The sequence below is a fragment of the Parus major genome, chromosome 23 (assembly GCF_001522545.3).
Source record: "Parus major isolate Abel chromosome 23, Parus_major1.1, whole genome shotgun sequence".
Classification (NCBI taxonomy): Eukaryota; Metazoa; Chordata; class Aves; order Passeriformes; family Paridae; genus Parus; species Parus major.
Window position 1 is genome coordinate 1,740,335 of NC_031791.1, and position 27,600 is coordinate 1,767,934.

At 53.9% G+C, this 27,600-nt stretch overlaps 3 protein-coding genes and 1 long non-coding RNA gene across 6 annotated transcripts in view; 2 read left to right on the top strand and 2 right to left on the bottom strand.

Moving 5' to 3' along the window:
* AZIN2 (antizyme inhibitor 2) overlaps positions 1 to 3,022 on the bottom strand; it is a 6,320-nt gene extending 3,298 nt beyond the window's left edge. The window contains exons 1-5 of one of the 2 annotated variants that reach the window (XM_019008848.2): positions 2,818 to 3,022; positions 2,542 to 2,655; positions 1,302 to 1,473; positions 1,053 to 1,226; positions 345 to 430 (exon numbers count right to left, since the gene is read on the bottom strand). In XM_019008848.2, the coding sequence (XP_018864393.1) occupies positions 345 to 430; positions 1,053 to 1,226; positions 1,302 to 1,400 (359 nt within the window). In that variant the 5' untranslated portion in view covers positions 1,401 to 1,473; positions 2,542 to 2,655; positions 2,818 to 3,022. Of the gene's footprint in view, positions 1 to 257; positions 431 to 1,052; positions 1,227 to 1,301; positions 1,474 to 2,541; positions 2,656 to 2,817 lie in introns of both variants that reach the window. The other variant, XM_015649103.3, reaches the window with a different exon arrangement.
* Positions 3,023 to 3,453: 431 nt separating this feature from the next.
* On the bottom strand, positions 3,454 to 5,923 carry LOC117245465. The gene is made up of 3 exons (XR_004500185.1): positions 5,465 to 5,923; positions 5,135 to 5,324; positions 3,454 to 3,570 (listed from the first exon to the last, which is right to left on the bottom strand). It is a non-coding gene; the product is annotated as an uncharacterized LOC117245465 (long non-coding RNA).
* Positions 4,603 to 11,464, top strand: AK2 (adenylate kinase 2). 2 transcript variants are annotated; one of them, XM_015649122.2, is made up of 7 exons: positions 4,605 to 4,733; positions 5,153 to 5,278; positions 7,000 to 7,110; positions 7,214 to 7,308; positions 7,877 to 7,949; positions 8,500 to 8,695; positions 10,650 to 11,464. In XM_015649122.2, the coding sequence occupies exons 1-7, from the start codon at positions 4,620 to 4,622 to the stop codon at positions 10,655 to 10,657; spliced, it is 723 nt and encodes a 240-aa protein (XP_015504608.1). In that variant the 5' UTR covers positions 4,605 to 4,619; the 3' UTR covers positions 10,658 to 11,464. The 2 variants fall into 2 exon arrangements, with proteins under 2 accessions (XP_015504607.1, XP_015504608.1); XM_015649121.2 differs by lacking the exon at positions 10,650 to 11,464 and having other exon boundaries at positions 4,603 to 4,733; positions 8,500 to 9,557.
* Positions 11,465 to 13,630: 2,166 nt separating this feature from the next.
* RNF19B (ring finger protein 19B) overlaps positions 13,631 to 27,600 on the top strand; it is a 26,448-nt gene continuing 12,478 nt past the window's right edge. Inside the window, exons 1-2 of the mRNA XM_033519640.1 lie at positions 13,631 to 13,693; positions 27,404 to 27,596. Coding sequence (XP_033375531.1) covers positions 27,515 to 27,596 — 82 coding nt within the window. The 5' untranslated portion in view covers positions 13,631 to 13,693; positions 27,404 to 27,514. The remainder of the gene's footprint in view (positions 13,694 to 27,403; positions 27,597 to 27,600) is intronic.

Below are 27,600 nucleotides of genomic sequence, written 5' to 3' on the forward strand. Positions count from 1 at the left end.
AAAAAATCTAAAAAAATTTTTAAAAATCTAAAAAAATCTAAAAAAAATCTAAAAAATTCTAAAATCTAAAATCTGAAATCTAAAATCTAAGATCTAAAATTTAAACTTCCCCTGGCCCAGCTTGAGGCCATTTCCTCTCATCCTATCGCTTGAGAGAAGAGACCAACACCAACCTTGTACAACCTCCTCTCACCCCCACAGCCCCTTGCCCATCCCCTCCTCCAGCACCCACGCTGGTGGCACTGCCAGACACCCACCTGGCCCGGGGGTGGCTCCTGGCCACCTTGCTCAGCTCCACCTCGTTGTCAAAGGCCATCAGCCTCACGCCGTGGCTGGCCGCGTACCTGATGTGAGCCACCTGCTTGCAGGGGCTGCTGTAGAAGATCCTGTCAGCTGGCACCCCAAGGTTTTGAACACGGCTGATCTCTGCCTGCAGGGAGAAGGAGACATGTGCAGCAGGTCCTCAGGAGATGGGTGTGCACCAGCCACCAGTTCTGGGTCTTGGCCTGCTTGCAGTGCTGAGGAGGGCAAAGCGCCAGCCTTGCAGCCTGGGTTTTTCCAGGGAAAAGCTACCAGAGCTCAAAGGGATCACAGTGGGCTTTGTCCTGGCATGGACAGGTTTAAAAACACCATGAGAATGGGAGAAGAAACAAGTGGGGTTAGCAGGCCTGGGGCTGACCCCTACTCTGAGCTGTGACAACTCCTGTACTTTCTCTTTCTGGAAACACATCCTATTTAATTACATAAAAATAAGTGATTTAATTTTAGCTCCTCCCTGGAAATCTGGCTGTTGCAAATGCCAAGCAGGAGGGAGCAAAAAGCTTCAGGCTCAGCCCTAAGGACACCAAGAGTTGGCCAGGAGAGCAGCTTTGGGGCCAGGAATGTCAGCCAAAGGGAACAACACAGACAGGACAAGGATTTCTGGGCTGTGACAGCAGAGGGAGACTCCTGCCCCTGTAAATGTCACCTAGAGCAGAGACTTAGGAAATGAGGGTGAGCTCTGCCACTCCCCCACAAACATTTCCCCTGGAGCTGTCCTCCCACAGCCCTACCTTGTTGGCACAGGCAAATCCTGCCCCCAGCTCTGCCAGCAGCCGAATCACCCCTTCGCTGCCGTTGCATTTAACTGGGAAATAGGGTTTCACTCGGGGCAAGGCCTTCAGGAAACACAGGTGTTTCTTCACGATGTCCCCAAGGTCTGCCACGAAGAAGGCCTGCTGGTCGCTCTAGGAGACAGCTGAAGTGAGCAGCAGCTCCAGAAGAGCCTTTTCCAAAGGCAGCAGCAGAGCATCAGCCCTCACCTCTTGGCACAGCTCCCCCAGGAGGTTCTCCAGGAGGTCTCGGGTGGTGAAGCCCTCCTCCACCATCAGGAAGTTGGATTCGTTCAAGTACCCGTTCATGGTGTGATGTTCTGGGTGTGCTGATGCTCGTTTAAAGCCTCTTGGAGTAGGGGATGGATTCTAATGAGACACACTTTTAAAAGAAAAGGAATATTAGAGGAAGGGTCCAGAAGCTCCATCAGCATGGACCACCCAGCCCACAGCCCAGGGTGCCTCTGGATAGAGCTCTGTGCTGCTCTGCTCCAAACCAGCAGCTCAGCAGAGCCCTGCTGCGGGTTACAGCATCTTCCCCGGGGGAGGAGACACATTTCTCTGCAGTTCAGAGCTCTGTTTTGGCACACAGCAGCCTTGTCTCCATCAGCAGGCACCAGCACAGTAAACAAATGCACCACAAAAAGCAGAGATCCCTTTCTAGGCCAGGACAGGCCCCTTCACGCTCTGGAATGCAGCTGGATGTTCTGTCTGTTCAATGAGGTGAACATCCCGTGTGGATCCCAAATAGCTGAAGTCTCCTGGACCCACTTTCCCAGGGGAAAGCCCCAGGACAAGGGAGGCACAGCACAGGCCACTCACTGACACCATTCAACCTCAGGACAGCCTGGATCTGTGCTGTGGATGCAGTTCCACAGCTCTCCCGTGACACACGGTGTGGAACAAGGGCACAATTCAGCAGCATGGAGTTTTCTGGCTCATCCTAGCAGAGCTTTAGCTTTGAGCTCTCACCCTTAGCTGGATCCAGCCTGGCCCATAATCCAGGGAGCTGAAGAGCTAGCAGGGAACATTTCCACCCCAATAACCCAGGCCTAGCTCCAGGGCTCTTCCAGGAGCATGATCTCTCTGATTTGAAGTGAGCAGGAGGCAGAGGTTTCATTTCTTGGAGCTGCACACCCCCCTTCTCCCCACAGAGACCTTCTGACAGCATTCCAGGGGGAACTGGGAGAAAGACCACACTGACCCTGGATGTTGTAATGCATTGAGCAAGCACCATCAGCCAATTCCAGAGATGGGGAATGGGATTAAAAAAAACACGTTTTGAAGCTCTTACAGCTTCAAAATCAGGAAAGAAGAGCAGCTCCTCCAGCTTTACCCTTCACTCCACATCACCAAACAGCACCCAGCCCACACTGGTCAGGCACAGAAGGGGTGAAATGGGTCATTCCTGTCAGAACTCATGCCCCAGCTTCAGACATGCCCTCCTTACCACGCTCCAGTTGTCTCTCCCAGGTGCCCTGCTGTGCTGTCAGGGGGGCTCCCCAAGGAATGCTGAGTTCCTGCAGCAGCCCGAGGTGTAGCTGTGCCTGGGGGTCCAGGCTCTCTGGGGAGAAGCAGTTCAGGGATTTAGAGAGGGAGAGGGGCACTGACAGCACAATGCCCTTCACCCCCATCCCCAAATTCAGCAACCACAGGCCCTTTACAGCTCCCTTCTCACCGTGCCAGGCAAAACAGCTCTCCCACAGCCCCCCTCAAACCCCCTTACCTCAGAAGGCATTTAAATAGATTTTGCCATGGGTCTGCCAAGAGAATGAACCGGCCCCAGGGCCGTCTGTTTGTCCTGCCCCAGCTTCCTGCCTGCCCTGAGCCCCTGCAGAGGATGGGGGGGCTCTGCACCCCTTCTCTTCCAGCACTGCCTCCCTGCTCTGCCTCCCAACTGTAGCCGTGACAACCAAATCCAGCCGCCCCATTGGCTGAGCCGCCTCCGAGCATCCTTCATCCCTTTTGGAGAACGCTCCCCCTCCTCGCCCACCCTTTCCCAAGGCTGGGGCTGCCCCCTGCAGTCACTCTGGGCTGGCACCGAGTCCCCGCAGCTCATCCCCAGCCTGGCAGCCCAGCCCCGCTTCCCGCGGCTGCGCATCCTGAGCACCGGGACCGGGGGAAAGAGAGCCCGAAATACCTCAGAAATGCTGCTGCCAGGGAAACCAGGCTTCCTGGAGATTAAAGGCAGAGCGGTGTTTGGCTGGGACTCCGGAGGGAAGGAGGTAGTTGGGAAGACGTCAGGGACTGATGCTGCCCTTGCTGAGCTGCTGCTGGTTTTGGTGGGTGCTTCAGCAGCAGATCCAGCTCTGCCATCAATGCAGATGCTCTGTCTGATCCGTGAGACCTGGATCTCAGAAATGGTGCCACAAATGGGATGGGCTCTGCAGGGATTTTTTAACTCTTGATAAATGTGCAGGTCCCTCTCTGGTGTTGCTGAGGAGCCAGTGTTCTGTCTGTGGAGGGATGGCTGTCCCCACTGGGCAGGGAGTGAAAAGGACAGACTTAGCCTGGGTTTCTGTATTCAACACTGTGGTCTTGGCTTTGCCACAGACTCTCCTGGCAACCAGGGCCAAGGAAGCTCTTGTCTGCTGTGAGATCCTGGCCGGTTTTGCCTGTGATCTGGCCCATCACCAGCACTGGACTGTGCTGTGTGGGATGTGGGGATCATGCAGAAAGGCTGGGAGAGCAGAGCCCTGCAGTCCCTCCTGGATGCACTGGGCAATGTTGTGATGCACAGCCCACACAGAGCAGGGCACTGAGCCCATCCCACACAGCGCCAGGGCAAGCACAGCTCAGAATCACAGAATCAATTAGGTTAGAAAAGATCTTTGAGATCACCAAGTCCAGCTGTGACTGGACACCACTGTGTTAACTGGATCACAGCACCATGTGCCATGTCCAGTCTTTTCTTAAACACTTCCAGGGGTGGTGACTCCACCACGTCCCCGGGCAGCCCGTTCCAATGTCTAATCTTCCTGTGAAGAAATTTTTCCTAATGTCCAACCTAAACTTCCCCTTTCCTCTTGTCCTGTCACTAGCTGCCTGGGACAGAAGCCCTACCCCAACCCAACGTGGCTCCAAATTCCTTCAGGTAGATACAAAGAGTGATAAGGTCACCCCTGAACCTCCATTTCTCCTGGCTCAGCTGCCCCAGCTCCCTCAGCCGCTCCTCATCAGACTTGTACTCCACCCTCGCTGCCCATCTCTGGCCATATTCCAGCAGCTCAATGTCCTTCTTGAACTGAGTGACCCAGAACTGGACGCAGCACTCGAGGCTCGGCCTCAGCAGCGCCCGGGACTTGGGGACAGCTCGGGGCAAGCGCGGCGACACCGAGCGACCCACGTGGCGCGGTAAAGCCCCGCCCACCGCGGGGGTGACCACGCCCACTCCCGACATAACCCCGCCCACTCAAGGTGAAACGCGCGCGGGCGCTCGCCTATTCCCGCTCCTCATTTGCATAATTCCGCCCACTGGCGCTGTCCCCGCCCACGAGGCCGGGCCGGGGCGCGCAGTCGGCGGCGGCCATGGCTCCGAGCGCGCAGGCCGGGAGCGGCCGCGGGCAGGCCCCGGCCGCGGGGATCCGCCACGGCATCCGCGCCGTGCTGCTGGGCCCGCCCGGCGCCGGCAAGGGCACGCAGGTGAGGGCGATGCGGGCGGGAGCGGCCGGCGGGAGCGGCCCGCCCGGCCTTCCCCAGTGGCGGCAGTCAGCGTGTGACCCCCGCGCGGAGGGACGCGGGTGTCCGGCCTTCCGTCGCCCGCGGAGGAACCGGGCGGTGCGCTCTGTTCGTGCGGCCCCGGGGCTCCCTTCCACGGGGGCTCGCTCGTATCCCGCCTCCAGGGGCCCGCTCGCCGGGGCTCTTTGTCCCGGGTCCCTTTGTCCCGGGCCAGGGCCGGCCGCGGGGAGCCGGTATCGCTGAGCACCGGGGCTCTGTGCCGGGCCCTGCCACGTGCTGCCCGCTCAACGACTGTCCCGCTGCCGCGAGACGGGGACGAGGCCCCGCCGGCGTGGGGATCCTCAGTCTCCCAGGTCCCATCTCACCACTGTCCTCTTCTGCAGGCGCCGAAGCTGGCCGAGACCTACTGCGTGTGCCACCTGGCCACCGGTGACATGCTGCGGGCCATGGTGGCCTCGGGCTCCGAGCTGGGCAAGCGGCTCAAGGAAACCATGGATTCGGGGAAGCTGGTGGGTCGTGGGGAATGTGCTGGGAGGGGACATGGGTTGGCAGCACCTGAGAATCAGAGCAAACAAAATCCACCTCCTAATTAGTGTAGGAAGGCAGATTGCAGGGTGAAGGTAGGGATGGGTCTCACTCTGCAGGAGAAGCATCATACACAAACATCCTCCCTCTTCAAACTTACTGTTGCTTACCAGCAGCCTGTGGCCCTGGGTTGTTTTTATCTTTTAGGGGGTGCAGTCTGGCTGGCACTTTTCTGGCTCCTGAACGCTGAGGTGGCAGTGTATCCTTGGATCTGCAGGACATTACAGCTTTGTGGCTCCTGTGTCTCTTCACATGATACCTGATATCCGGGTATCACTTCACAGGGTTCATCTGCACCCCAGCTCTTGCATAAGCTCGATTCACCTGTTGAAAATAAACCTAAAGGTGTTGCTGTGGTAGTTATAGCAGCTGCTGTGTGAGAGAGACACTTTGGATCCCCAAAAGACACAAATTAGAATCTCTGACATTCATTTTCTGAGGGTCCCATTATCTCATCCTAATGACTGAAATATCTCAGGGAAGCTCGAGGGACCACAAATTGCAGTGCCTTGCACCAGTGTGGGGCAGATCTCGAGCATCACCACAGCTGCCACAGGCTCGTAACACCCCGGGGAGAATCTGCAGGCCCCAGTTGGGGAGAGCAGCCTTATCTCACTTCTGCTCAGAGCTCATTGCAACACCGAGCCTGCAATACCCAGCTGGTTATGAAAGATAGGGATGTTATCTGGCCAGGCTGGTGGTATCTGCCACGTGTGTGTGTGTGTGTGGCAGGCAGCTCCAGGCTGCTCCACGGGCACATCCCGCAGCTCTGTGATAACTCAGCTGGGGGCACAGCAACATTTCAGCATGGGGTTTATGCTCAGGATCTTTTTTTCTCCAAAAGGTGTAATCAGGAAGGCACAGAAATGACTGGCTGCTTATCCCCCCACCCCCTGCCTGCAGGGATGTTTGTGTGTTGTGACAGCCTGGTCCCCAATCCTGCTGGGTCCCAGCTGTGTGTGCTGAGGAGAGCTGCTCCCAAATAAACAGCTATTGTTGGGGCTGCAGCATCTGTGAGTGCTGCAGTGTGGAAAAGGTACTAATCCCAGTGGTATGCCCAGATTGTTAGATGGGAACTACCCAGTGAAGCCAGAGCTTGTCAGCAACTATTGGGCTTTTACCTTCATACGAGGTTTATGGGAGTCAATGAGCAACTCGCCCGCTCTGCCCTTCCTGCCCAGGCCTGCCTCCCCAGGGGGATGTGTAGGTGAAGGTACAAAGTAACAGGAAATCAAGGTTGTGTTGATATTTTGTATTGTAGTTTGGTTTTTTAAAAAAAATAATCTAAGGAGTTTGAGCTGACAATGTTCCTTTCGATACAGCAACCTTTGTAACAGTGAGGTTACAGTGCTGGTCCAAGTCCCTGCTCAGGCTGGAGAGTCCCCGGAGTGAAATGTGGCATTGCCCATGTTCTGGTGTTGCAGGGAGTGCTGTGCTGATCTGGGCAGGTCTGAACAGGCAGCCTGAGCATTGACATGAATCATGGAATCACTGTCCTTCATTGGAAGGACACATTAATTATCAAGCCCAACCCTTGGCCTTGCACAGGACAACTCCAAAAATCCCCCCCTCTATCCACAAGGGCAGCAGCTGCGTGTAAATTCAGGATGTCCTTCCTGACAACATACCTGTCTCATCTCTGCAGGTGAGTGATGAGATGGTGGTGGAGCTGATTGAGAACAACCTGGACTCCCCTCCCTGCAAGAATGGGTTCCTGCTGGACGGCTTCCCACGCACGGTGAAACAGGCGGAGATGGTACGGGAGCCCCTGCTCAGGGGGCTGCTCCAGCACCTCCTTCCCTCAAAACCAGGGGTCCCTGCTCCCTCAGCCCCTCTGAGGTGGGTGTTTGCTGTTGCAGCTGGATGAGCTCCTGGAGAAAAGGAGAGAGAAGCTTGACTCCGTCATTGAGTTCAGCATCCCTGACTCCTTGCTGATCCGGAGGATCACTGGACGGTAATCCTTCTCTCCTAGTGCTCGGGTTGGGATTTCCTAGTCTATGGAAGTGCATCCTAATTTCAGATCCCTGGTTGTCCTCATGATGCTTAGAGCTGGCAGTGATGCTGGTTTTTGTTGCTGCCCTGATCCCTGCCTGTTCTGTGCCTGGGCCAGCCTTGAGCAGAGCCCCTTTCCTTGCCCTATAAATCAGGGATTTCTATAGAAAATCTCAGCTCACACTTCAGGTTCCTCCTTCTCCAAAGCTTTTAGTGCTCCCTTGCACAGGACACTGAATACATTTGGGCACCAGTAAACTTCCTCCAGGGTCAGGAGTGTGTTCTCTTGCACTGTTGTCCAGACCCCTTTCCCAGCAGAGCAGGAAGTAAAACATCCCTTCTCCATCTCCCAGCGCAGCTGCTTTTCCAAACTGAAGAGGCCCTTGGTACAGAAATAACTGGAGAGAATTTTCTTACAAGTGAAAGGCTAATGGTGTTGCTGTGGCAGATGTTTCTGTGCTGATGAGTGGCAGGTTCAGGAGATCTTGTCCTGAGCAGGCTGCTTTGCTGACACTTCTTTTCTGTCTCAGGCTGATTCACCCAGCGAGTGGCCGCTCGTATCACGAGGAGTTCAGACCCCCAAAAGAGCACATGAAGGACGATGTATGTGAGCTCCCAAGGCCACAGCTTCCCTTGCTTTGGGTTTAGCTGATGCTTTGCAGTGTCTCCCTGGAAAAACTCATTTCTTTCCTTCTCTTGTACCTTCTGGGGAGCGTGGGGAGCTGCTTGGGCAGCCTGAGCCGACGGCACTGCAGGGAGCGAGGCCTGGAGGGATGGATGGATGAAGGGCATGGATGGATGAAGGGCTGGTCCAGGCTCTGCCATCCTCAGAACTTGTTGGACTCTGTCCACAGCTCAAGCTGGCGGTGGGTTGTGACTGGTTTCCATCCTGGGGAGCAGCTGTAGCTGGTGCCTGGTCTCGAGGTTCCTTTTAGCAAGCAGAGTGGTGTGTGGGGAAAAGGACCACGGTGCTGAGCCCTTCTCTCTTCAGTGACTGCTCTGGGACTTGTTCTGGCTGCCTGGGGTTCGCTCCATCTCCCCCGCACACCTGGGGTCTCCTCTGCAGCTCTGCCTTGCAGGAGGGGAGCAGGGAGAGAAGGGGGGAGCATCCCAGGCTGCAGCTCGCTGGAGATTGTCCCCTTGCTTCTCCCAGGTCACTGGAGAGCCCCTGATCCGCCGCTCCGACGATAACGAAACGGCCCTGAGAACCCGGCTGAAGGCCTATCACACCCAGACCTCCCCCCTGGTGTCCTACTACAGCAAGAGAGGGATCCATACGGCCGTGGATGCCTCCCAGTCTCCCGACGTGGTGTTTGCCAGCATCCTGGCAGCCTTCACGAAAGCAACATGTAAAGACCTGGTTATGTTCATTTAAGGCTCCGTCCCACAATGGGGCTCTCCTTTTTTTTCCTCTCTCTTTCTCTGTCTCTGTCTCTCTGGGTCCAAGGAGGGTAAGAGCTGAGCAAAGTAGAAGGGGAAGGGATGAGGTGATGTAGTCCAAGGCAGGGGTGTGCTAATTGTCTAATTAAACGAGCATTTAACGGTCTCGATGTCACTATATGTCAGAATCAGTCTGTGTGTGGATGTTGGGATTTTGGCCTCTAGAGGCCGCAGTGAGCCCAGCTTCCAGCTGCCCAAAATGGGCTCTGCACTCCTTTGGGTGAAAAAGCTTTTGTTTCATCCTAGAAATGCACTTCCCTGGAAGGAACTGTACTTCCAGCTCCTCCTGGCTACCCCACAGAGAAGGCTGGGGAGCTGGGGGAAGGATTTCACAGGAGATGTGAAGCTGCAGGGTTGAAAGCTGGGGTTGCTCTGTGTGTGTTGCTGTGGGAGCAGCCTGGGAGGGACAGCCTGGCTGCTTCTCAGGGCTGGGTGATGATTTCTTCTCTTTGTATGTGTTTTATTCTCTCTGGGGTTCTGTTCTGATGGCACTTGGGGGTCAGAAAGACGGTGGGGGGTTTCAACCTTTATTTATTTGTGGGATTTATAGCAAATTAGTGAGATGCTTCTTGCTCTTTTTAATGTGAAATCTGTGATCAGAGTCTGACAGCAGTTACTGTGTGGCAGGTTGGGATGTCCTGAGGATAAGAAAAGGACTTGGGTTTTATCTCTTCACTCTTGACTTGGTTTTGACCAAGGAGAGGAAGATGTGTTGAGCTTCTCCTGATCCCAAAGTCTAAATATAATAAAGCCTTATTGCAAAACAAATGATTTCTCAAGGCTCGAGAGACAGCATTATTAACCACTGGCTCCACGTGCCCTTGAGCTAACGACCTTTGTTATGAGCTCATGGAAATGTCCCTGTTTCTTGAGCAAATGCAGCAGCTCTGTCAGGCTGTGTTTGAGGACACTGTGTGTGCTCAGTGCCTCGGCCTTTCCAGGGCATTGTGCTGCTGTGTGGTGACACTGCAGGGCTGGCACTGACCTTTGGCCGTGAGGGATTCCAGCCCTTCCTAGAGGACCCTGCTGTAAATATGGATTGGCTCAGATGAAACTTTGTCCTTTGGCATTCCATGTGTGTTTACTGATTGTGTTATTGAGTATCCTCCTCTCTCTCTCTCTCTCTCAGGATGGCCCACTCCATCCTGTGCACTGAGCTGCTGTGAGCTCTGTGGCCAGAGCAGATGTTTAATCCTCAGGAATCCCTTGCTCTTTTCCTTGATAATTTCTCTTTTGCCTGACAATCCCCTCTCTGTCCTCATACATCCTTTCCAGGCACAGAACCTCTTCCCTTCCAGCAAACTGGAAATAACACTGGGAACCAAAAGCAGTGGACTTGTTGCTCTAGAAAGCACATGACTGAGGACAAAGGCTCTGACAGTAAACAGGGCTGGTTTTGCCAGCAGCCTGTGGTCCCCTGGGATTCCCAGACGGCCCTTGCTCTGTCTCTGGGTTTTTTGTGGAAGGGTAACCTGGACCTGGCATGCTGGGAGGTCGGGATAGCATTTAGGATGGGACTGGTGTGCCCCAGGGAGTGGGAAAGTGTGGGTCACAACTGCCCTGGCATCTTGGTTGGCTAAAGAAGTTGTGGGGAAGCAGCTTTTATTTTGAGAGAGTCAAAGTGCAGCCCCCTACACTCTGGGAAGGGGCCAGTTGGCATTCCTGGATTTGGTCAAGGTTTTATTCTACAGTAAGAGCAAGATGTTCCCCCACTCTCCATTCCTTTCCTCCCTTGTGCTCGCTTCACATCCAGCTCATCAGCCTTTTTTTTATTTTCTTTTTTTTTTGCCATAAACCATGCTTAATTTTGTTTGTTTGTTTTTCCCTAAATATTTTTTTTCTCTCTGTTCCCATTTATTCCAGCTGAGTGACTCCATCAAGCAGATGAGACACCACCAAACGCTGCACACTCTGCTACATCACCCATTGCAGCCCTTCCCTGGGTGCAGGGAGGGCAGCTGGGAGGGGGGGTATGATTGATGGGAGGGGGGGAAGGAGGTGGTAAACAAGGGGTTGGGGGGCTGATTTGGTTGGGTTTTGGTTGGATTTCTTATTTGGCAGAATCATTGTGAAGAGGAGGCGGTCTTAGAAATCATGGTTGTGGAGGCAAAACAATTGTGGAGAGGGAAACATCTCTCAGAGATCAGCTGCAGGTCCTTGACCTGTTGGAGGGCAAGGCTAGGTGTTATTCCAGGTTTCTCCAGGACTTTCAGGGCTTGTCTCATGGGCTCTTGGTACTCTGAGGCCACTGAAAGGTTTGCTGTGATTTTTTTCTGAAGTTATTTCCTATCAGCAAGGACCAAAACGAACAAATGATTCATCGTGTCTGAAATGGAAAAGAAAAAGAGATGCTGTGGTCTTTTCCTGGAAGTTTTGTTTTTCTTGTTCTGCTGCATTCCTAAACCCTGGCATAGAGACTTCTCAAGGATTCTCTGCTGCTGAACAGAGGGGCCGTGGCTCTAGTCCAAACCTGCCTTACTTGGGAGTGGGGTGGCTTTTCTGTGATCATGACAAAGCTGGAATTCACACAATGCTGAAGAAATGCAAAAGAGACTTTTCTTAATTGCCTGCAAAAATAACACTTAATTGGGGGTGGTTTTTTTTGCATTTCTTTTTAGATCAAATGGTGCCTTGTCTAACCTCTGAATCAATAATAAAATAACCCCTTTACATTTGTATCTGGTGCTGTGTCCTCTTTGACCTGCAGACAGTGTGGAGGATGAGGAGGCAGATGACAGCATCAACTAACAATTGAGCTGGGTGGATCCTGGGGCCTGATCCTATCTCAAGGATGTTCTGTGCAGCTGGGAATGTGGCTTGTAATTCCTTTTATCTCTTCTCCTTGCTGAGTGTGTCCAATGCTTTAGATCACCATAGCAATGGTGGTTTTTTGCTGCTTCTCTCTCTTCCTGTGTGACGCTGAAAGCATCGAGCCCCTGTGTATCCTCTCTGTCCAGAGCTCCTTGCAGTACTTTAACTGATGTTTTTCCTGTTTTTCCTTCTCCCTTTGAATCTCCAGCGTGTGGAGGAGCTGATGTTACTTCCTTCTCTCCTCCTGCAGCAACTGGAAGCCACCATTGTGTCTTCTGTTTCTGCCTTTCATACTTGGCTGCATCCCTCCCTCCCTCTAAATTCACAGGGAAAAATCTCTCCTAATGCAGGGAATGAGAGCATTTCCTGGGCTCCCTTTCTCCTGCCTTCACGGGGATTCTGACCCTCTGGGGTGTTCCAGAGGAGGCTGTTCCTGATGGACTGATGGAGGTTTGTTGTTTATCCACAGTTCTTGCAGCCCTGCTTGTGTTCAGGCAGCAGAAAGGGTTGGGCTGCATGTACCCATTTCCTGCAGAAATTACTGGTTTTCCAGCATAATTGGGCTCTCCTGCTCCTCCGCCATTCTGTCTCTGTGCTCAGGTGTTTTCATTACCTCTCTGTACCTCCCATTACCATTCCTGTGCCTCTCTGGCCTTTGTGGTGTTCTTTCCTTGTTCCTTTTGATGGTGGATGTTAAACTGTGCTCTTCCTCCTTCTCTGGGATTGTGTCCTGCTCCTTGCCTGCTGTTGTTTTAAAAACCTGTTCTGCCTGCTTCTCCTGGCTTTCTGGTCTGTGGGATGGAGGAGTGTTGCCTCCTCTGAGCTGGGCTGCCTCTGTTTGATCCTCACCTGAGTGTGGAGCGTGAAATGGATTGTTGGGGAGCTGTGGGGGGGAGGCTGCAGTGGGGAGTCTGTGAGCTCAAGCCTGGATCCTCTGGAGCTGGATCTGTGCTGTGACCTGTCTCTCTCAGGCTGACCTTGAATGTTTTCCACAGCACACGATGCTCTGCAGGTGCTGTAAAATCCTTCTGCTCAACCATTTCGTTCCAGCAAGCTGCTTATCAGGCACTCTTTTGAAAACTGTTCATATTTCATACACACAATTATTCAGCAACTATAAAAGGGGAAAATTCCTATTTATAGCACAAGGACCAGCATCAAATAGGACACTGAATTCTCACTGATAGAGGAAGTGACCTGTTCTCTAATGCAGCAATATTTCTGCTGAAAAGAAACAGCATCTTGAATGGGGGGAGGGATGAAAGCCCTGGGCCATCTCTTTCCATTAAAAATGTGCTGCAGTCCTAAAAATGTATCTGCCCTTCTCCCTTCCCAATGAAACCATTGGCGACAGGCATTGCAGGAAAACCTTTCACTGTGGGTTTGTGGTTAGGGGTAATGAGCCTACCGACTGCTGATGGTCTGCTTTGGAGCTGGTCTTGGGTTTCTGATCAATAACCTGATCTCTGACCTTGATGTGGGGGTGAGAAGAAGCCAATCCAAAGATGTCTGTGGGGAGTTTGTGCCATCACGATGCTCATGTGCACAGCCCTGAAGGAGCGAGCGCGTGGGGCTGAGGAACAAAGAACTGCCTGGGAGCGAGGAATGGAGGGAGTGGGAAGGTGGGAAGCGCTCAGGGGACACGGGTAGAACTGCTGTGGGTAAGGTGAGAGCCTGTTTGCTCTGAGCCTGCTTCCCCTGGCTGCCTCTGCTCTCCCTTCCAGGCGTGTTGAGCCACAAGGCCATCACCGGCCGCTCCCTGCTGCTGTCCCCTGCTGTCCCTCCGTCCTTCCCGCGGTCTCTTTGGGAAGAGCTGCAGTGGGTGATACCAAGCGAGGCCCTGCAAGGTGGAGGAGCAGAGGATGGGATTCCCCTGCTGTCGCTGTGGCAACGCTGGGCAGCGAAGCAGCAGCAGCAGCAGCAGCGGGATGCGATGGGCGGCTGCGTGGCGTGGAGGGTGCGCTGGGGAGGCTGCGGGGGCCGGGCTGCGCTGACATCACGCGGGGAGGTGGCGCAGAGGGAAGGGGAGTGGGAAAGGGAGAGCGGGGAGACTGCGGAGGGGAGAGCGCGGCGCCGGGAGTGGGCTCCGGGGACAGGTAAGGGATGCCGCGGGACAGGGGGGGAGCTCCGCGAGCTGCTGTGGGATCAGCGCCGGCCTCGGCATCTCTCGGGGTGATGTGGTGCTGGGGGATGGCTCCTGGGAATATTATACAATGCCTGAACAGCCTGGCACAGCAGGGCTTGGCTGTGGGACAGTGAGAGCAGGTCAGAGTCCAGCTGGCTGGTGTAGAAACTGGTGCAGATGCTTCCCCCCAGGAGAGCAGTGTGTGTGTCACTGGTGTGTGCTGGGAAGAGCCAGGAGTACCTGCACTTCCAGAACAGGAAGGAACAGGATATCCAGAACAGGATAAGACAGCAGGATAAAGGGATTGGACTGTCCCTGGTCCCTGGCTGGAGAAGGGGAGCAGAGTTCTCCCTAGGGATTAGAGCATGGATCATTGATGAAATGAATCAGAAGTTTGAGACTCCATCCCCTGAGCTGCTTCTATCTCAGAGGAGACTGAGCAGAGCTGGTGCACTGGGACCGAGCCCAGCAGCGCGTTTGTGGTGGGAATCCTAAACTGCACATCCCCAGCACTCCCAACGCCTGTGCAGCACCAATAGTTCTGGGGAAGGCAGCCAGGTGCACGGGTACTGCCAGCAGCTCTCTGGATGTGGATCCTGGGGATCTGCAGACCTGGAAGGCAAAATAACAAAGTCCTTGAATCCTCTCTGGATGTCGTGTTGCCTTTTAGCACGAGGGTTGCATAACGGGATCTGTTTTGTTTGCAGAGGGAGCAAGGGTGATGGTCACCTCTGCCCTGCAGCAGCTCAGCAGTACCTATGTGCTGTGCTGGCCCCTGGTCCTGGGGGGAAACTTCATCTTTTTTCTTAATCCAAGAGTTGGGCTGGTTCCTTGCTGCTTGTGGGTTCCCAGCTCCCATCCCACAGCAGCAGGGTGCAGGGACTCTACACCCACACTCAGGCTACGCAGCCTTAGCAAACTGGAAAACAAGTTTGTGAGCACCCCACTCGTGTGTGCAGAGCTGATTATGGCCTGTCAAGATTCTCAGTGTGTCTCTGACTGAGGAAAACACATCTGGGGTCAAAAGCCCGGTGCTGGTGACCCCTGTGGGTGTCAGAAATCAGTATAGGGGTGGGATAGAAGAGGCACAAAGTAGAGACCTTGCTTGAAACCCAAGAACAGGGAGAGGCTGATGCTCCTGTCACGACTGTTTTGTTGAACCAGCACATTTCCTGAGGCATTTAAAGGCTGGGGGCCATGACCCAGTGGGGCCATGGAGAAATAAACGCAGCCAGGAGTGCTTGAGAGTGCAATTCCAACAAGAAGCATAAATATGCTTTAATTAGGGAAGTGATTGCTGTGTGATGCACAATCCTTCCCCACCAAGGCACAGATCTAGGTCTACTGGGACCACTTGGGAGTGGCCCAGGTGGCCATGCTGCTGCTTATGGGATGGAAATTGTCAACAGCAACAGCTTGTGCTGCTCTCTCGGGCTTCTCTGGGAGCAAGGGGTGGGAGCCCCACGCTTGGAGGGTGACAGGCAGTGCCTGTGGGGCCAGCTGCATTCCGAGGCTCTGGCATGGGCAGGCAGGGAGGGGAGGGCCAGTCAGCTGCTCTATGCCAGCCCTCAGCTCTGCTCAGGGCAGCTGTGCTGGGAGGGAGCCAGCCCGGGATGGGCCCCAGCACTCCAAGTGGGACCTCACTGGGCACAGCCTGATCCGGGCTCCCAGGGCCAGTTTGGGAAGGGTGCAGGGAGGAGTTAGCGCTGCTGTTCTGCAGTTTCATCCCTGAGGTTGTGGTCATGCATGACCAGCAGTGGGACTGCTTCAAAGTCATGTTCCAACTTGATTTTTTTCAAGGTTATTCAAAATTCTGTGCAAGAATGGCACCAGGACCTCTCACAAACAGAAAGGCCAAGTCACCCCCTCCTAGTCCTTGACCTTCTCCATGGCTCAGCTGGCTCTCCTTGCTTTCCCCCATACTTGCCTACACTGCAAAAGAGATGATCATGTGAATATTACAAACCTGGCATCTGCACATAAACTGCAGCAGCTGAGGCTCTGACATGTTCCCGGTACCTTGGTGTGACCCTGTCCCCACAGCCATGCTGTGTTACCTGTGTGTTCAGCCCCCACCACAAGCTGTCACTGCCAGGCACACAATAAGATAGAAATCCAATAACTGGGAACTCATGCTCCCTCCTGGGAAAAGTGCTATGGATCTGCGAGGCTCTGCAGAGACCCGAAGCATCGGGAGGAGCTGCCTTTGTGCCAGTGTCCAGAGAAGACCCTGGGAGCTGAGCCAGCTCCTGTGAGACATTTTAATCCTTCCTATTTCACAGTCTATCTTGGCCACAACTCCGCTGCAGTGAACGTTTTCCCCCCTTCCTTTGTCAGGGACATTCACAGGCACCTACCTTGTGTTTGGTTTCACTCCTTATCTGGTGCCACTGGGAGCAGGCAGGACAGCAGCACAGCAAGGAGAGTCAAGGAGAGTGGGAATAAACATTCCTACTATTGCCTGGCCACCCTGGAGTCCCCTCAATCCTCTCCCTAAAGCCAGGCTGAAATTTCTTTCTGCTGAGGTAGCTGTTTGTTAAATAGTTGAGGTTACTTGAGTAATCAATAGTTCTCTGATTCCCAACAGAAATATTATCCCTTTGGCCAAATCAGCTTTTCTATCTTTGCTATAAACCTGCTTCTGACTCTCAGCTCTCAAAGGATCGAGGCACATTCCTGATTTACCTGCACAGAGCCCCACTCCTTTCCTACTTCCAGCACCAACTTTTCTCTCTGAGGTTAAGCCATAAGGGCTGGAAGCACACAGAGAAACTACTGGAGTCATTGGAATCTTCAGTCTCAGCCCTTCTCTTGGCCCTACCCCAACAGCTCCTTCTCTGTGCTTGCTTCTCTAAGGAGAGAGGTGATGGGATCCTCGTGGCCAAGGGCATTGCTGACAGAACTCCCAGTCCATGGACTCCAAGACAAGTTAGCTCAGCTGCTGCCAGCTGAAGAAAAATTGTTCCCATCCCACAGCAGGAGCTGTATCCCAGAGAACCAGGGATGGAAGACCAGGCGCCCATAGTGAAGTTCCATGGCTGCGCATAAATTTTCCTTGCAAACAGGCAAAGGCACTGACTCCCAGGAGCTGGATTTCTGCTTCCACTCCAGCAGCCAAAGGCTGGGATGTGGCTCTGGGCTCAAATTTCCTGTGACTGAAGGAGGCCACGAGGTTTGTTCTGCTGCTGGGGCAGTGGAAACAGCCTTGCTGTGCATTGTGAGCATCTCTGCACATCTCTGTTCTTTCCAAACCAGAAAAGGTCACAGAGACCCAAGAGAAACCCACTTCCCTCCTTCACTGAACTCCTTCTGCCTCGCACATGCTTTTGTTGCCATCCCTTGCTTGCCAAATGCAGGAACAAACACTGGGGTTTGGCAGGGCTCAGAGTCTTGGCGTGTCGGATGGGAAAGAGGCATTCTTGGTCCTCAGCCCGGGGACAGGGCTCTGCTCCACGTCCACTGCCAGATTTTCCAGCTGCGATTTTGCTGCTCATCCCATGCTGAAGGTGCCATTCTGGGGCTAAGGAGCACCCCTGGGTGCTGGGCTATGAATCCTGCAGGAGATCCATGGAAGGGGGGAGGGAAGAGCTGGAGCAGGACCCAGAGCTACGTGAACACCTGCATGCTGCTGCGGCTGAGCTTCACATCCAGGGGAAGTGCAGGAGTTGGCGCTGCCCTGAGAGGCTTTTCCCAAAGAATGCCTGATTCCAGGGGAGCAGGGAAAGGCAGAGGGAGGCCATGCAACGCCAGGCTGTCTCTGCTCTAGTTAAATAGGGCTGTTTTTGCTGACAGCTCCTCCTGAGAGACTGCAGGGAAGGCTCCTGTAACTCAGGGGCAGCTGAGAAGCTTTTGGCAGCTACCGCTGTTTCAGTGTCAGGCACTGAACTTTTCCTGGTGCTCAGGGGAAAAGGGGTGGCAGGCCAGATCAGAGATGGCAGGGCTGGGCAGATGAGAGGCTGCTGCCTCCCTGTTAAAAGGATGCTCTGGAGCAAGAGCAGGGCCTGATTTCAGAGAAGCTTTTGAGGTCTCAGTGCATGCTGATCGCCCCAGAAAACTCCTACTCAATTTTCTGCTGTGCACAGCCCAGCCTGAGGCAGCACAGGGGGCAGTTTGCTCAATCACTGCTTTAGACAGCCCACAAGACAGGGATGTTACAAGCCCCAGAGAGGGATGAGTGTTTCTCATGGGGGTGAAGGGCTGAGGGAGAGAAGGGAGGGAGTAGAGGAATTTTCTGATCGGGGTAAAGGTGGGTTGTGCTTGAAGTTAGAGAGAATGGGTTTGTGGTCATGGCATCAGGTTGGGGGAAGGGAGGCATGGGTCAGCAGCAAAACCCAGCAGAACAAACCCCATTTGCCTTTCCATGTCAGCCCAGGAATGAAGGACAGACTACAGAAGGACAAACTACAGCTCCCCTCTTCCTATGCCCATCTTGTTCTGCTGCAGAGAGCAGAGCACAGGGGGAACAGCCCTGGACTGAGCTGGGGGCAGGGCCCTGGCAGACAAGGGTCAGACTGGGGAAAGATCTCAGCTGAGACAAGGGAACCCTGAGCAAGCACATGTTCAGAGTGAGAGTCTCATACATTCCCCACCTGGTTAATGCTGGCTCAGCCCTCTGGAAAAATGACACACGTTTTCCTTGCTGCGGGGCCAGAGGGCTGTGCTGGGAGCTCTCTCTGCTCTCCCAGCCTGCCTGCAGGCTAGAGGTGCTGCTGGCAGACTCCAGAGTCACTGTTCTTTCCCCTTTTCACAGCTGTTGCTGGTTATGAAAATGGGAATGTTCCCCAGGCAGTTCTCAGCAGGAACTGCCCTTTCCAGGGCTGACCGCACGGGCTCTTTCTTCCTCTTCCCACCTCCTGACAGCAGTCACAGCTTTGGGTACATTCTAGTCTTGGCAAAGCACTGCCCTTCCCTGCTCCTCTTCCTCACATGACACACAGGAGACAGAGGCTGTGGCCTGTGGAAGGGGAATGTTTTTTCCTGGACTGAGATCAATACAATTCTTGAGCCAGTTCTCCTCCCAAAGCTCAGAGAGAGAAAGAAGAAAAGTTGGGATCAGTCTTGTGCAGTGGGGATTTACATCCCAAACTCTCAGTCTAGCACAGAGATCCTGACAGCAGCTCTCCTTTTCCCAATGCAGAAAGGGGGGCACAGCTTGCAGGAACACCAAGGTATGTTGTGGAAAGTCGTTGTTTCTTGTCACATCTGATGCAGAGTGTCCACAGCACAAAGGAACACTGGGCAAAGCTTAGAGAAGGTGGGAAGGAGACAACAGGGCTTGCTGCTGCTGGAAGCTGAGGGTACAGAGCTCAACAGAGGGGTAAAACACCTCTGCAGGCAGCAAGACTGTGCAGGAGTTACCACAGATTTCAGGGTAGGAAACCCCAGGGTTCAGAGCTTAAGGCAGTTCCTAAGAGAAAAGAGCAGGACTAGCAGGAAAGGGGGGAATGACTCCAGGCCAGCTTTCTGGCAGAGCTGGGTACTCAGAGGACACTGATGGCACAGAAGGGGGTGGATTTGGGCCACATCCTCGCCAGGAGCTTGGGAGTTCTTTGGAAAACCCAAATAAAGCAACTGAGCTCACTCAGAAAGAAGTGGTCTGGCTAAGGCCAAGGTCAATCTGAATAGTTCCTTCCACTGTCTCTTCCGCTTTCATGCGGTGAGGCAGGACGCTGAAAATTCTCTGGCTGATTTTGGGAGTCCAGAGGCGGGTGAGCAGTGTTCATCCTGGTTCTGAGGAACAGATGAGTGTCTTAGCACCCAGCCCTGCACTCAGCTCCCTCCTGACTCCTTAGCACACAGACACAGAATTTCCTGGCTTTTTGTTTCAGAACTCAGGGAAAATTCCTGCCGCCAGCGCTGAGTTAAATTAAAAGTTGGTAAATTCAGGAGGTTTCTGGCAGCAAGGCACTAACCTTTGGAATTGCCTCAAGAGTTGGTAAAGTCAAATAATCAGTGGCTTGGAAAACCCTGATGGTTTTATGACCTTTCACAATGTCTGTACTTCTGTACCCAGGCAAGGGTCACCACACTGCTCCAAGACATGACCAGAGGGATAAAGGAAGAGTTCTCTTCCTGTCTTTCCCTATCCTGGTATGATTGCACTGCTCAGCTCTATAAAGCACGGGAATTACCCCAGGATGGAGCAGCATGGCTGGAGTGCTGAGCATGTTTCCATAAACCCCACTTTGGGATGAGAATTCAGGGGTCTCCACGACCTCCTGATAAGTGAGGGAATGTGGATGTGGCCATTATTGAGGGGGCTTCAGGAGACCCTGCTGGGGGCAGCTGTGCTCTTGTCCTTGGAAGTTCTGAGACCCTTCCAGGTGCTTCATGGTGTTGAAGCCCAAACCTCTTTGGAGGCCAAGCAGCCACGGGTTCAGGCTTCATCCACCACCTGCAGCAGGTCCCAGTGGTGCTCAGTTCACTGGAGCTTTCTCCCACTAGCAGGTCCCTGTGAGCAGTGGATTATGCCCTGGCAACAGGGACACTGCAACGTGCGAGCCCCGAAACTGCAGTGCCCGCTCTGCTACACAGCAAAATAGGTCGTGCATCAGCAAATGAAAAAGGACAGATGGTGTCTGCTAATACAGCTTAGTTTATGGCCTGCAGGATTAACTCACTAGTTGTCATGTCTGCAGAAAATAGGAAATGGGTGGGTCGGCTGGAGGAAACGTGTGTGTGCCCAGCCCTACCTGTGCTGTGGGATGCACCAGCTGGAGAGGATGTCAGAGATCCTGTGAGGTTTTGAGATGTTGCTGAAAGGCTGCCAGTGTCTTTTGGGGGCTCTGGGCACTGGAGATGGTGCCTTGTACCAAGCCTTCCTGTCCACCTCAGATTCCCACAGTCCCACTGCAAAGGTCAGCGCTGCAGGGATTGATGCTGAGCCAAGCAGGGATCTCCAGCAGAAGCAGGGACACCCTCTGTGGTCTCTGCTCTAGTAGCTCTGCAGGAGGAGCCCACAGCTTCTTGTCCTCTGCCAGCTGCAGGACAGCCTCCAGTTCAGCCTTTTGAACTCCCAAGCACCCACGTGTCTGCAGGAGTAAGACCGAAAGCTGAGCAGAAGCCTCAGGTCTTTTCAATGCCTTCTCTGTGACACACTGTTCTCCTTTCCTGGAAACCAGGCCAGTGCCTCACTCTGTTCTCCTTGCAGAAATCCAAGCCCGTGCCAGAGCTCTGCCTTGTGCATCTGCTCTCTGAAGGGCAGGACAAACTCTTCCTTAGCTCTCCATGAGTGCTCCTCCTGAAGATTTCACCTTGATCTTGCTGCCTCTGCTGTGGCCAGGTTTGCTCATGTCCTGCAAGATGCTGAGCACCCCAAAAACCAGCTGGCATCAGGGAGATACTCCAGGGCCAGGAGCATGCCATGCCATCTTCATGCCTCTTGGCCTTCTGCTGTCACAGGTGTTTGTCACCACCACCTTCTAACCACGGCCAGCCATCACAGGCACTGAGGTTTTCTCCAGTGACTAATTTGCCTGTGTTTATGCCAACATCAGACACTTAATTGTCTATTTAATGACTCGGGTGAGGAGGGAGTCTGGCTTCTTCCTCCTGCCCTAGAGATCTGGCCAGCCCTATCCTGATGGCAGCACCCTACAGTGCTAAACCTTCTCAGTTATAAATCCCCCATCATTAAGGGTAGCAGGTCACTGCTGAGTGACTTGAGAGCAGGGATCATTGTCACTTCTATCCTCAAAGCTGTTCAGTGACCGTGGAGGTGAATAAAGAACACGGAACAGCCTGTGCTTTTATTACAAAAGGAAATGCTGCTTTTTGTAGAGGGGAAAAGCATGTCAAATTACTATTATAAGTAATTGCTTAATGATCCCTACCTTTGCGTCATTGCTGAAGTACATCCGAGTCCCTTTTTGGGGTCTCTCCTCACTGCACGTGTGTCACCAACGGGGCCAAGCCCGTGGCCATCCCAGCTGTGGGAGCCCTGCAGAAGACAGGATGGGGGAGCTACGTGGGCACGAGAACCTCCACATTCTTCCCCCTCGAAATCTCCCCACCTCCCACCTCTTTTATCAGCTGCTGACAAGATTTGCCATGTATGTAGGCGGCTCCCAAGCTTACAAGATGATTCCCCGCTTCCCCCACCTCCCATCCATGAGAGGAGCGCTCTGGATTCCGGGAAGGGGGAGAGCAGCGTTCCTCCGGCTGCCGGCCTGTTCTGCAAGGCCTGTTCTGATGCTTTCAGAGAGCTCCATGTGGTAACTCTCTCCCAGGATTTCACATGACAGCCTCTTCCCCAGAAAGTCACAGCAGGGAGTGGAAGATTGCCGTGCATGTGGGCGTTAGGAGGGAGCAGAGTGGGATGGGGAGATGGAGGGGAGAGGAGGTGTAACCACAGACTAAACCAGAACAAATTCTCTTGGAAGAGCCTTGCATTTCTGATCCCACAGCTCCCATCCCCTGCCTCTCCCTCTTCATTTAAAAGAACGTCAATCCTTGTTAAGTCCAGCAGAGAAAAGAGGAGTCAAGGAGAATCATCTCCTTCCTCCCTTGAACACATCTCAGGGGACCAGGAGAGGCAAACAGAACACGAACAAACTGGATAGAGGCAGAGACGTGCACACTGGGGAGAGCCCTCCCCAGCCCCGGGTGTCTTCCCTGGAGAGACATGAGCTGCCGTTAATGACATCTCCATCTGACAAATGATCACAGTGCATGTCATTATGACCCAGTGCTTCCCCGGGGCCCTGGCAGAAAATGACCCCAATGAGCTTCAGTTCTTGCAATCACAGCTGCTCCCCATGAACGTTCAGCATCCCCAATGCCTCGGGCAAGCCAAGACTGACATCCCTGCTCTGGAGCTGGGTCCCCTAAAGGAGGAGTAGGGAAGCCCACGTGCCCCTGGCACAACTCTCTGGGGCAGGGAACTGGGGGGAGACCTCACACTGGACTTTTGAGAGGTTTTAAAAAGACCTCTGTGCTACTTGGATCTTTCTGTCCCTCTCATCTTCCTCCAGATGCTGTGAGTGCAGCACATCTCAGGTGGGTCCCATGGTGGGTCCTCAGCAGAGACACCTCTGAAACTGCCTTTTGTCATCCTGATGCACCTGGATCCCTTTAACAGCCCTGACTGTCCCACCTTAATAGGGCCAAAGGTCTCAACCTGCCCAGCAAAACCAGAGCTGAGTCATTCCCAAGTGTCCCTGTGTGAAAACAAGGAAGAATTCCTGGTGTAAAGAGCTATTCCCCTCCTTCCCGCATTTCATCAGCAAGCAGCAACACGAGCTGGGTTTTCTCTTAACTCCATCTGCTCTGCAATGTAGCCTGTCCCTCTTGAATAACACCCTCCATCCTTGCCTAGGAAAAGTGGGAGAAACCCCCGAGGTGACCCACGGACTTCTAGAGAAAATATTCAGTGCTGGGGAGAGGTTCACACCTCAGTGCCTGCATTCCGGAGATTTAAGGCAGATTGGATCTTTGTGTATCCTGAAATAGCTGTTTCAACACCCCCTGTGTCCTGCAGGCCAGGGGGGAGAGCAACAGGCAGGTATTTCCCATACCTGTGATATTTGGGTAACCAGGAAGGGGGGAAAGGTGGGAAAAAGGGATATGGTAGGAGCTGGAATTTCAATTTTATCAGCTGCAAATTCAAACCGAAGTGTTTCCTGCCGGTCTCCCACCTCAGTGATATTCCCAGCCAGGCACACCCCAGTTCCTCCATGCAGTCTGAGTTTTACAATTCCTTCCCAGCAGCCCAGCCTCTGCTTTCACTCTCTGAATTACCAAGGGGAATTTTCATTACATCACCAGAGGTTCTTCCTCCTCGACAGCGACAGAGCTGTCGCTCTTCTTTGCAGGGGGTTTTTGGGGTGTGGGCGTCGAGGGTATTTCTCTTTCCAGAGAAATACCTCCCAAAAGCAGGTCCACCCCAGCTCAGCCTCCCCCAGTGGCTCCATCCAGCCTGGCAACGGCACTGGGGAGTGTGGGGTGGGTTCAGCCGGTGTCTGAACAAAGCCTTCTCCCTGGAAGCCTTCCTGGGGGATACGGCGCTTCCAGGCAGCTTTAAAAGTCGCCTGTGCCAAATCCAGCGGGGTCGGAAGTCAGCAATCTTCCAGCTTTCTGCCAGCGTAAGCAAAAGCGAATTTGCCTATTGGAGCTGGGATTTGCAGAATGATTCGCTGCAGTGTTTGAATCCCCCACACGCCCCCCCCGCTTCTGTATCTTTTCTGTTTGTTTGTTTTGGGTTTATCTTTTCAAATATCCCCCAGTTTAACGGTCAGGTTGGTGGCAGCTTCCCCGCAGCTCCGGGGAGGGGCTGATCTGATCTCACTCCCAATCTTTCCAATCAGCCTCTTTCCTTCCTGGCAGCTCGCTTTCCTGCCCTCTCCTTCCAGTTCCTGGCTGTTTGGTTTGGGTTTTTTTTTTTTTTTAGGCTGGGTTTGTTTTGGTTTTTTTTTTAAATCAAAACAAACTACCGGGTTCAAACTGCTAGTCAGGAACACGCTGAGCAGGAGCCTTTGCTCCTGGCAAGGGCTGTGGAAACTCGCCATGGAGAAACACCTCAGCCACGGAGAACTTGTTTTTAAGTAGCTGGGATGTCTGGACCACAGCAGGGTCTGAACAGTTGGAAATCTGTGTCTCAGAGTTCTGTAAAAGCAAGGAGTTCCCTCAAATATATAACCACTGGCAAGAGCTCTGCACAGCTTGTGAGCAGGGAGGATGGCTCTGAAGTCATTTGGATTTACGCTGGCCTCCCCCAGCCTTGTTGGTATCATGATTCCTCATATAAGGCAATGAAAAGTCATTTCTGCCCCATCAGCCCATCCTTTCCCAGGAGCTCCAGATGGTTTTGCTCTCTGTCTGTGTCTGCCCTACTGGTAATTCAGGCCTGTCTCACATTAGTTTTTTAGCTGAAACCTTCCCACAATTAGAGTCTGTGCTTCTGCGCTGCAGAGGACGTAGGGCTGAGCTGGCAGAGCGCTGTCTGGGAGATCCGTCCCACACATGAGTCCTGTTCTCTGTTCTCTGTTTCAGTCAAGAGTGTGATTTTTCTAGTGAAATCATCAAAGCAAGACAGTCCCTGCTACAGATGGGCAGCGACAGCCATTTGAAGATGCCTCATACCTGGCTTGTCTCAGACAGGAGTAGTTAATTTTAATATAATCTTGTTTTGCACCAATAGAACATCCCTCCCTTCATCTGGCCATCCTTTCCCAAGGAAAAAGCTCCTTTTCCTCTGGGAGCTCCACACCACAAGTGTCAGGGAAATCTTCATGCCTGCCCAAGGACCATAGCTCAGCAACTCACTGCTCAAGGAAAATGTGACAGACATCCTCAAAGCATCCCTGCTTCTCTTGGAGCAGAGCTGTTTGGCCCTTGCCAAATCAACTTGCTAATTAAGAGGGTTTTTGATCCCAGGCAGGAATTTACCACTCTGAGGCCAAACCTAAGTGTAGTCCAAAGCTTCCAGCTGGTCCAAAGCCCTGTGTACTGTGGCAGGACTGTGAAGAGCTGACAAATGCCTGGGGAATGCAATCTCTGGGGAAGGACATCTTGGGATAAGCAGCAAGGAAGGGTGTATGGCAGGCACAGAATTAATGGAGAAGTTGCACAGGGAAAAGCAGGATTGCTGCAGGGTGTTTAGGAGAGGAGGAAGCTTCATTTGTGCAGGTGATTTACTCCTTCTGTGCCTTCATTCACCCATCAGACAGGGAAGCGGCATCATTATCCCTGCTGTGCCGACAGATCTGGGGTCTTTGCCTACAGCAATCCAGCAGCACCAGCACAGAAATCCTGGTTCCTTGTTCCCATCCCAGCTCCTGGAAGGATCCCAGTAATAATAATCATGCAAACAGGCTTTGCTGAGAGAGATGATTTCAGGAATGGTGATAGCTGGGAGACAGTGATGGAGCCACACTTGTCACATGAATAACCACAGTCTGTCCAGTCAGAGCTGACAGTCTAAGGCAAGGCAGCTCCTTCTGTGCTGATTTAAGAGGCTCTTCATAGACACAGCAGATCTTTCTGCTTCACCTCCCCTGCATAATAAGAAGCAGCATCCTTCCTGTTAGTTTATCTGCCTTTGGATGGGATAAGAAGCTGGCAGACCCCTCTGGGCATGGGGGAACCCTGGAAGGAAGTGGAGGCTTTTAACTTTCTGCATGAGTGCAGTGAAAATGTGGGTTGTATTTTCAGTGCCTCCAAACCTGGCACTCAGGAAGGAGTTCCCAGCTGAGTAAATCTTTATGTGATCTTCAGAAACATTATCAAGGAGGGACACACAGTGAGGGACAAGGTGCTCCACTGGGATGGATGGATTTAGAGGGGGCTCCTGAGCTTATAGAGACCTCTCTCCAACAAGAGATGTTAAAAAGGAAACTGCCCTAGGGTTTTTTAAATATAAACCTTTTTTCCTGCACAATGCAGCCAGAAGATTCCCCCCATTCCAGGCCCTGGGTGAGGCAGCCATGGCAGTGCTGAGTGAGGGATGTTGAGGAGAAAATGGAAAGCTGATGGGAGAGTCATAGAATAAGCTGAGTGGGAAGGGTCCCATCAGGATAATCAAGTTCAACTCCTGGCTCCACACAGGACACCCCAGGAATGCCACTATGTGCCTGCGAGTGTTGTCCGAAGGGAGATGGGACGTGGAGGGAACCAGGGTGCTGAGGGGAACCATGGACTGAGGGAGGCTGAGTATCAAGAGAAGCCAGGGCGCTGAGGGGAAATGGGGAGCTGAGGGGACACAGGAGTGTTTAGAGGACATGGGGACACTGAGGGAAGACAGGGATGCCGATGGAACCGGGATGCTGAGGAGAGTCGGGTGCTGAGGGGAGCAATGGCGCTGAGGGGAGCAATGGCGCTGAGGGAAGCCAGGCGTGGAGGGAGCAATGGCACTGAGGGGAGCAATGGCACTGAGGGGAGCCAGGCGCTGAGGGGAGCCAGGCGCTGAGGGGAGCAATGGCGCTGAGGGGAGCTAGGCGCTGAGGGGAGCCAGGCGCTGAGGGGAGCAATGGCGCTGAGGGGAGCAATGGCGCTGAGGGGAGCAATGGCGCTGAGGGGAGCCAGGTGCTGAGGGGAGCCAGGCGCTGAGGGGAGCAATGGCGCTGAGGAGCAATGGCGCTGAGGGGTGCAATGGCGCTGAGGGGAGCAATGGCGCTGAGGGGAGCAATGGCACTGAGGGGAGCCAGGCGCGCAGGGGAGCAATGGCGCTGAGGAAAGCCAGGTACTGAGGGGAGCAATGGCACTGAGGGGAGCCAGGCGCTGAGGGGAGCAATGGCGCTGAGCGGAGCAATGGCGCTGAGGGGAGCCGGGCGCTGAGGGGAGCAATGGCGCTGAGGGGAGCAATGGCGCTGAGGGGAGCCAGGCGCTGAGGGGAGCAATGGCGCTGAGGGGAGATGGAGGCGCTGAAGGGAGCTCAGAAGCAGAGCAAAAGCTCAGCTCTACCTCGCTGAGATACTTCAGAGCCAGCAATGGCGCTGAGGGGAGATGGAGGCGCTGAAGGGAGCTCAGAAGCAGAGCAAAAGCTCAGCTCTACCTCGCTGAGATACTTCAGAGCCACTTACAGGCACCTCAGCCCTGGGACAGGGACACTGGCGGGCACCGCGGGCTGCGGGGCTGCCCGGGGGCGTTGCCCACAACCGAAATGGCGGCGGCCGCGCCCGGTGCGGGGCGGGGCGGTGCGAGGCGGGGCCGCGCTCACCCGGACCCGGCGCCGCTTTCGTTACAGCGCGGCCGAGGCAGCGCCCGGCGAGACGCGGCGCCCGGAGCCCCCGGACTGATCCGCTGCCTCCAGCTCGGACCCCGCCGCCGGCGACACCGCCGAACTAACCTCGCCGCCATGGGCTCCGAGCGGGACTCCGAATCGCCGCGCTCCTCATCCATCCACTCGGCCGCCGCCAAGTGCCCCAAGCCCGGCCGCCGCCG